This window comes from Aythya marila (genome assembly GCF_965140915.1).
Source record: "Aythya marila genome assembly, chromosome: 7".
Taxonomy (NCBI): domain Eukaryota; kingdom Metazoa; phylum Chordata; class Aves; order Anseriformes; family Anatidae; genus Aythya; species Aythya marila.
Genome location: NC_139048.1, coordinates 22,791,694 through 22,800,557, shown reverse-complemented (window position 1 = coordinate 22,800,557; position 8,864 = coordinate 22,791,694). Strand labels below are relative to the sequence as shown.

At 56.6% G+C, this 8,864-nt stretch overlaps 1 protein-coding gene across 1 annotated transcript; it reads left to right on the top strand.

The window, feature by feature from the left end:
• Positions 1–1,184: 1,184 nt before the first annotated feature.
• On the top strand, positions 1,185–8,461 carry ZNF503 (zinc finger protein 503). The gene is made up of 3 exons (XM_082765456.1): positions 1,185–1,996; positions 3,080–6,131; positions 8,076–8,461. Exons 1-2 carry the CDS (start codon positions 1,673–1,675, stop codon positions 4,598–4,600), a joined length of 1,845 nt encoding a protein of 614 aa, XP_082621582.1. The 5' UTR covers positions 1,185–1,672; the 3' UTR covers positions 4,601–6,131; positions 8,076–8,461.
• Positions 8,462–8,864: the final 403 nt, after the last annotated feature.

Genomic DNA, 8,864 nt, shown 5'->3' with positions numbered 1-8,864 from the left:
GGTACCGCTTTACGGGGGGGTGGGGAGGATATCTAGGAAAACGTGCCTTATGTCTACCTCGTAAGGAGAGAAGATCATTAAAGGCTATCTGATCCATCTGCTAAGGGGCTGGGGGAGATCGGTGTTTCGAGGGAAGAAAAAGGACTTGGTTCAGCAGATATAAAGGCGAGAAAGTGAAAGTCCTTCCTCTCGCCCACCCCTTCCAGGATCAGCGCCTGTTCTGGTCGGAGTCCAGGTCAGGAATTGGACGCGACCCCTAAAGCACTTGCCTTGTTCTTCACTTGTCAAACGTGTTTTATCTCTAAGTGACCTTTTTGTTAATGTTGTAGATTGTGTGGGCCACCATGTCAGATCCGGAAACAAAAGTAAAAGATTGATTAACACATTTTGCCTGTGAAAAAAAAAAAAAAAGGAAAAAAAAAAAAAAAGGAGAGAAAAAAAAAGAAAAAAAATCGTTATGGGATGAGGAGATGGGGGGGACAGCGGGATGGAAAGTACAAAGGGAGAACAGGCGGGCGGGGACGCGGCGGCAGGGCTGCGGGCTCCGCTCAGGGCTGTGCCCGGCGCCCCAGCACGGCTCGGCCCGGCCTGCCGATGGGGCAGGGCCGCGGGCCGGTGGCGACGGAGGAAGGGGAGCAGGAGCAGGAGGAGGAGGATTTGGGGGGGGCACGGAGCGGTGCGTGGAGCCCCCGCCCGCCGCCGCAGCGCCTCGGCTCCCGCCCGCCGCGGGCGGCGCCGCGCAGGCCGCCCGGCGCTCTGCAGGTTCTCGGCCGCCGCGGCCCGCTCCTGGTCGGGCGGGAGGGGGCCCGAAGAGCCCCGCGCCCGGCCTCGGGAGCCGCAGGCGGCGGGGCCGGGCCGCGGGGCCGGCGGCGGGGCGGAGGGTCGGGCCCGGGGCCCGGCGGAGCCCCTCGGTTGCTCGCCTCGGAGCCGTGCGGCCGCCCGCGCCGGCTGCGGAGGAAGGAAAAGGCTGCGGCCGCGTGATGTGAAACAGAGAATTAACGCCCAGCCCGTCCCGGGAGCGAAAACAAGGAAGGAGGGGAGGGGAGAGGGAAGGCGGACGAGAAAGGGAAGGGAAAAGAAAAAAAAAAAAAAAAAAAAAAAGAGCGAGCGAGAGACCATTAAAAACAGCGCAAAAAAGCCCCAGAAAAGGGAACGTCACATCCCCTTGACCCTCCAATCACCTCGGGGTCCCATTTGATTGGAAGGCGGCAAAGGCTTTAATCTCCGGCTAATTCAGCTGCTTTTGAAGTGAGTTTCTCCGCCAGATCCCGGGCTGGATGGGCAGCGGCTCGCAGCGCAGCTGAGCGGCGGAGCCCAGCGCCCGGCCCCGCTCAGCCCCGCCGAGGGCAGCCCGCAGCGGCCCCGGGGCACGGCGGCACACGCTCGCAGCCCCCCCGCCCCCGGCGCAGCCCACGGATTACTCGGCTTTTTTTTTTTTTTTTTTTTTTTTTTTCTTCCTCCTTTCCTCCTCTTTCTCTCCGGCCAGCTCCCCCTCGCCCCCCCGCTCCCCACCCACGCCCTCCCCGCCGGAGCGAGCCGCAGGACGTTTTATGGTTGTTTTCCCGCTCGGGGGGCGTGCGGCTTTTTTCCCTCCCCGCCCGCAGAAGGCGAGCGAGCCTTTCCGAGTGCGAGCGGCGCGACTTGCCCCAGTTTTCATGCGAGGTTTTGGGTCATGATCACATCGCCCTCGCTTTCTGCTCCGAGAAGTAGTAGTAAGCGCAGCAGCAGCAGCAGCCTCAGCGAGCCCGGAGGCAGCCCCCGCCGCAGCCGCAGCGCCGCCGACCTCGCCGGGCCGCCCGGGCACGCTGGGAATAGCGGCAGCAGCAGCAGCGCCGCCGCCAAGCCCGGCTTCCACGCCGTGCCCCCCTCGGACCCGCTACGCCAAGCCAACCGCCTTCCCATCAAAGTCCTGAAAATGCTCACGGCGCGGACTGGACACATTTTACACCCCGAGTACCTGCAGCCTTTACCCTCCACGCCCGTCAGCCCCATCGAGGTAAGGAGCCGGGAGCCGTCCCCGTCCCCCCCCAGCCGCGCCTGCCCCTGCCCGGGCGCTCGCCGCGCATGGCGCCCGCTCCCTGCAGCCGCCCGGCGCTCGCCTCCGCTGCGAGACGCGCTCCCTCCAGGAAACGGGCTCCTTCTGGCCGACAGCTAGCGCCGGGAGCCGCTCCTGCTCATTGTTCCCATGTTTGCTGGGCTCGTTCGCGAGGCCTTTTTAAATAAACTTCCCATTTTTCTCTTTTTGTCTTTTTTTTTCCCCTCCTTTGTATTTTTTTATTATTATTATTTTTTGAGAGTGGAAGGAAACGACCCGCTCCGGGGTCACGATCCGGCCACGCAACTCAGCGGCGCTCGGAGCGGCGACCGAGCGGGCTTCTGCACGGAGAGTTTGGGGCGGGGGGGGCGCGGAGAGGGACAGGCTGAAGCGCGGCTGCGGCAGGCCGGCTATTTCGGCTCCTCAGCCCTACGTGCTTTCGGAGCTGGGGGGCCCTATTCGGCCCTTTTCTCCGCTGTCGGTCCCCCTCCGCGTAGCTCGCTGCGTTAGGGACCGAAACTCGGAACGGAGGGGGTGGTGGGAAGGGTGTGTCCGTGGGAATGAATGATTTCATCGGGGTCTCTGCGGAGCGAAGGCGCTGCTCGCCCCTGGAGCCCGGCTCTCCGGGCTCTGTTTATAAATAGTGTCAGCAGTCAGGGCGCAGAAATGCTGCAGCCGCTCGAGTTCCCGGCCGGCTTCGTGCTCCTCCACGCCCGGCGCGGCGGGGAGCCGAAAGGCGAAGCTCGGCGCTGCCCGGGCCGCTGCCCCCCTGCCCGAGGCGGCCGCGCTGGGCTCGCCCGGCTCCGAAAAGCCCTAGCCCTCTCTAAAGGCTTTGTGGAAAATGGTGCATGCAGGGGAGGGGGCTGTCAGGGTGATGAATGCGCACGAAATTGTTCATCGCTTCCAGGCTGTCCTCTGCAAAACGTGCGGGACGAGCGTCCTAGGTACGCTCCGGGGCTTTGCTTTTTTGATTGTGTTTTTCCCCCTCCGTCGAACTCCCCCACTAAACCTCTGTCTTTATGTGTGCCCTTCTGATTTCTGCAGCTGGATGCGAAGAAGAGTCCCCTGGCCCTTTTGGCACAAACTTGCTCGCAAATAGGGAAGCCGGACCCGTCCCCTTCCTCCAAACTCTCGTCGGTCACCTCCAATGGCTCCGGAGGCGACAAGGACTCCAAGTCGGGCCCCTTGAAGCTCAGCGACATCGGCGTGGAGGACAAGTCGAGCTTCAAGCCCTACTCCAAGCCGGGCGCCGAGAAGAAGGAGCCGGGGGCGACGGGCTGCGCGGGCGCCCCCGCCGCGGGGGTCGCGGCCGGGGAGAAGTCGGGATTCCGGGTGCCGAGCGCCACCTGCCAGCCGTTCACCCCAAGGACAGGCAGCCCCAACTCCAGCGCCTCCGCCTGCTCGCCGGGGCTGCTGCCGGCCGAGGGCAAAGGCGGGGAGGACAAGAAGGACTCGGAGGGCTGCGGAAAGAGCGGCAGCTCCGGCTCGGAGGGAGGCCCGGGCACCACCAGCATCAGCCACAGCCGGATTAGCGTGAGCTGTGCCGGGATTAACGTGGAGGTCAACCAGCACCAGGAGAGCACGCCGGGCTCCAAGCCCATCGCCTCGGACTCCGCCTCCTCCTGCAGCAGCACCACCGCCACCTCCTCCACCTCCGTCCTGGGCTCCGGCCTCGTAGCCCCCGTCTCCCCCTACAAGCCAGGCCAGACCGTCTTCCCCCTGCCCCCGGCGGGCATGAGCTACCCGGGGACGCTGGCTGGAGCCTACGCCGGCTACCCGCCGCAGTTCCTGCCGCACGGAGTGGCTCTGGACCCCACCAAATCCTCCAGCCTGGTGGGGGCCCAGCTGGCCGCCGCCAGCAGCCTGGGCTGCAGCAAGCCGGCGGGGTCGAGCCCGCTGGCGGGCGCGTCGCCGCCGTCGGTGATGACGGCCAGCCTGTGCCGAGACCCCTACTGCCTGAGCTACCACTGCGCCAGCCACCTGGCCGGCGCCGCCGGCGCCTCCTGCGCCCACGACCAGGCCCTCAAGTCCGGATACCCCCTCGTGTACCCCACGCACCCCTTGCACAGCGTCCACTCCTCGCTGACCGGCGCCACGCCGCCCTCGCTGGCCGGCCACCCTTTGTACCCCTACGGCTTCATGCTCCCCAACGACCCCCAGCCGCACATCTGCAACTGGGTGTCAGCCAACGGACCCTGTGACAAGCGCTTCGCCACCTCGGAGGAGCTGCTTAGCCACTTGCGGACCCATACTGCCTTCCCGGGCACCGATAAACTCCTCTCCAGCTACCCCAGCTCCTCGTCGCTGGCCAGCGCGGCGGCCGCGGCCATGGCGTGCCACATGCACATCCCCACGACGGGCGCCCCGGGCAGCCCGGGCACGCTGGCGCTGCGCAGCCCGCACCACGCGCTGGGACTCGGCAGCCGCTACCACCCCTACTCCAAGAGCCCGCTGCCCACCCCCGGGGCCCCCGTGCCCGTGCCCGCCGCCACGGGACCCTACTACTCCCCTTACGCACTCTACGGGCAGAGACTCACCACAGCCTCGGCGCTGGGCTACCAGTGAGCACAGGCGGGGGGGCTCCGGTGCAGCCCGGAGCCTGGCGGGGAGGGAAGGGAGCCCTCCGAAACTTTATAAAAGTTGGAAAGGAAAAAAATAATAAAAAAAAATAAAATCGGACTTTTTATAAAATAGTGTTCATTTGAGGACTGGATCCATGAGCACTGTATTTATTTATGTTAGCTTCAAGCGGGACAACGAATCATAAAGTGCATTACTTAACTGAGCTCAATAGGTAAAAGTGGAACACCCATTGTAGAATATAAATAAAAAGATAGAGGTCTTCTCTTTAATGTTACTTTAAAATTGCTATGATTGTATTGTACGTTCTTATTTAATGTCTCATTGAAACAAAAAATTTACATGCATGTTTGTTACTAAAAAAACAACTCGCAATTTGTCAGTTATAATTTCAAATTGCAATTATTTTTAAGGTGTATACCCTTGAAAGAGAATTGGTATTTTTTTGTATGTATTCTGGAAGAAAAACAAAAACAATTCTATTCCAAAAACCTCATTTGCCTTATTTTGTTCTTTAAAAGGAACACAACTATTTTTAATTTTTAAGTCCACCCTGTAAAAAGGGTTAAGTAAGGTTTACGTCATGTACTAAAATAGACAATGTATCGCTTTAAAGATTAAAATTCCGTATATTTGATGTATTAAAAGGTTTTACTTTTTTTTTTTTTTAATACGCTTTGATTCTGTTATAAAACCGAGTAGGTCTTGGATGGAGGCAATTGCTAATTTCTCCTTAAGCGTTTATTCAATTTTAATTAAAAGTAAAAAAAAAAAAAATAAAAACACAAGTTTTTTTTTTTTTTATTGTAACCCCAGGGCTCTTTTTTTTAAAAAAAAAAAAAAAAATCATAAGTTTTTTTTTCCCCCTCCACTTCTACTTCGGTAGAATTCATAGGCACGAAATAAGAAAACTAAGAATCGTTTACATCTCTTTCACTTTCCTGAGGAAAATTAACTTTAAAAAAAAATACTGTGAAAACCGTTTTCTTTTTAAACTGGGTTTCAATTAAAATACTCCGTTCTTTCTTTGGGAAGAAAACCGGGGAAGGCAGGACTTATTTGTAAAAGAGTAAGAAGATTATCTGAAAGCTTTTTACAGTGTAATGCGTAACCATTCATCTCCTTTTCTAAATGAGAAGTTCAGAAGTAATTGGGGAAGCACTATTTGATCTCATCCAGTTATTTTCAATTTCTTTCTTCAGTTCCTACCGCAGCACAAATGATCATCAAGTTTAAAAAAAAAATAAAAAAAAAAAAACGGACGCTCTGAGAACTCCTTTTCTTTTTAAAAGGAAGGGACGGGGAGGAAAAAGACCCCAAACAAACAAACAAAAAGAAGCCCGTCTGCTACTCGGCCCGAGTTTGCTCTCTTCCGAAGCGCAGTGCCAAACTCGACGTGATGCCGAGAGGGTCTGCCCCTGCCCGTGCCGCCTCCCTGCCTCCCAGCTCGGGCTTCCCGGGGCCCTCGCCCGGCTCCAGCTCCGGCTCCGGCTCCAGCTCGTCGGCCCGCGCCCAGGTAGGAGCAGGGGGTCGCGCCGGGGAAGCCCGAGCCGCCGCCACAACCGCGGGGTGAGCGCTGGCGGCCGTGGGAAGCGGAAGAGCCGCGCTCCGCCGCCCCGCCGGGCGCTTGCCGGGAGAGGCGCGGGCGGAACCGGCGGCCCCGGCCCCACGGCCCGGCCGGCCCCGGCCCCACGGCCCGGGGGAGCGGCTGCAAGCGGCGCCGTGCCGCGACAAAGCCCGGCGCTTTCTCCCGCGCTCTGCAGAACCCACAGCCTAATTGCTGTTCAAAGTTTCCCGTGGTGCCCAGATGCTAATTAGCCTAATACATTTACTCCCGATAATTAGTGGAAGTTAGCGGTAATGTGCAGAGCAGAGGAAAGCGGGCGGCTAGTGAAGCTCTAGCGCCCGCCCGGCCGTCCCGGCACGGAGCTGGGCCGGCGGTGCTCGGCTGCTCCGCGGCTCTTCTGGGACGCGGATCCGCAACGGGCACGGGAACTGCTTTAACCAAATGCCTCTTTTTTCCCCTTAAATGGGAAAAGCACCGGTGCGCGGCTCTGCTTTAGGGAATGTAAATTGAGCTCTCGCCGTGAACTGATGAGCTAGGGGAAGGGCGGGGAGGGCAGCGCTGCGACCCGCGCCAGGCAAACTTCGGCTACCAAGTAGGACACGGGCCCGAGCACGGCCAGCGCCGGGGAGCGGGGCTCTGCGGCCCGGGGAGGTGCCGGCGGCGGAGGGGCCGCCCAGCGAGCCGGGGCAGCGGAAAGGGCCCGGCCTGCGCCCCGCTGCTCGCCCCCGCCGCTCGCCCCCGCGGCCGCAGCCCCAGCGGCGCGCCCGCCCCGCTGCGGGGCTCCGAGCGCCCTTCGTAGGGGGAAAATCGCGTCCCAGGCAGCGGCTGGGAGAGCGAGCGCGGTTAAAAAGCATCGCAGCCACACAGGCGCACTGCTTCCATGCGCGTTTTACGGTTACAGCTTTCTAGCAGATGCACCTCCGACTTGGCTAGCTAAAATCCATCAGCCGTCAGGTGTGGCGGGTCTCGCTGCAACAGACAGCGACAGAGATCCCTGCGTGCTGGAGCCCTGATCGCAGTTTTGTGGACTGCGGCTCTGGAAAGTTGTACGCGAGGATTTCTGATGCGAGCGCTAAAAAGAACACTTTGCATTATTATTGCTGTTTTGCTCAGGTACTGTCACCGACATAAATGAAAAATTAAGAGAGCTTATTTTACATGTAGCATGGTGGTGGTGAAGAGGTCTCTCTTGTTAAATATTTGACCTGGCAAGTGTCACGTAGGATTTTTATATTAATCTAGGAAATTTGCTATTTTTTCTAATAGAGATTGACTTATGGGCGCTAATGTTTTTAGGTAAAAGGGTTGCATTTGTTATTTTATTCCCCCGTTCTTACTAGCTGGATGGGTTGTGGAGTTGACAGCAGCCGCTGGTCCATGCCACCGAACTAAAATAATTTCACAGTGAAAAACCAGCTCGAGAGGACAAGCAACAGAAGGGCAAAACCCATCAAAACCCCAAACTCAGATCAATCTGACCAGAGTCAGGCATACATTAGTTTAAATTAAACAGTTTCATCCTTCTCACAAATCTTTTCTGAACATTAAAGATAAACTCATGTAATATTTAAATCAAATCTTGTCAGATGCTAAGTGCAACTGAAGAATCAAAATAAAAATTAATGAATTTCCATCCACTCTCAAAGGCTTACTCTGGATGCCACTTCGACAAAATACTTCTGATAAGCAACGCTTAGAAAAGAAGGGTTCTGTTTATCTTATCTATGGGGAAATGTAATTAAGCTAGTTTTGTGAAACAATAAAACACCAGACTCCACAGACAGCAAAGGAGTTTCTGCAATATATCCGAGCCTATATGGGCATATGTAGCTTGGCTTACACGCGCAAGGCGATACCAAACACATACAAACATGTTTATTTTCCTGATTTCAGAGTGCAAAACATACGCTGGAGCTAAAATACAGGGGTGCCTTTATGACGAGAAGATTTTACTCAGCGATAGGAGGCTCCATTTTCTAATACTGGAAAGTCACTCACTGCCCATCCCCTGCCTTCGAAACTACCCTCGGTACAGCAAGCAAGGTACGCGCAGCGCGAGGACTGGATCTGACTCCGTTCTCTTTACTCTGAGTGTTTTCCTGAACTGTCCACATCTGCACTCGAAATCACTCAGGCAAGTGGAGTCCTGAAAGGCCCAAGCCCTCTGAAACAAAAGTAAATGTGCATTCCTGTTCTGCAAAACGTTGATCTTCATAGAACTTCAGTCTTTCATACTTAGAAAGGACGAAGAGAAATACTGCCTTTCTTTAACGCTATTGGCTTTCACTACAGGCACTTGGTAGAGCACCGCTCAGTACCCCCTCCTCACCCCCCCCCCAAAAAAAAAAAAAAAAAAAAAAAAGCAAAAAAAGCGAATCTAAAGTTGGAAAACTGCTGGAGCCACCACCATCAAGTCGCCTTTCCATCCAGATTTTGAGGAGCATTTCAGACCTTCCTAGTCCGTCACCCCACGATCCCCTCTGCGCCCCGCGGGGCAGCCCACACCACTTCGCGAGCAGACCTGCAGCAGGCAAGCCCTCGTTCCTGACCGGAGGTGTCTAATCCCTGCTAAATCTCTCTCGCAGCTCACTCCGAGGGAGTTCGGGGCACATTGCTTTTTTTTTTTTTTTTTTTTTTTTTTTTTTTAATGCAAAATGTTGCGAAGAAGTAGAAAGGTGTCAA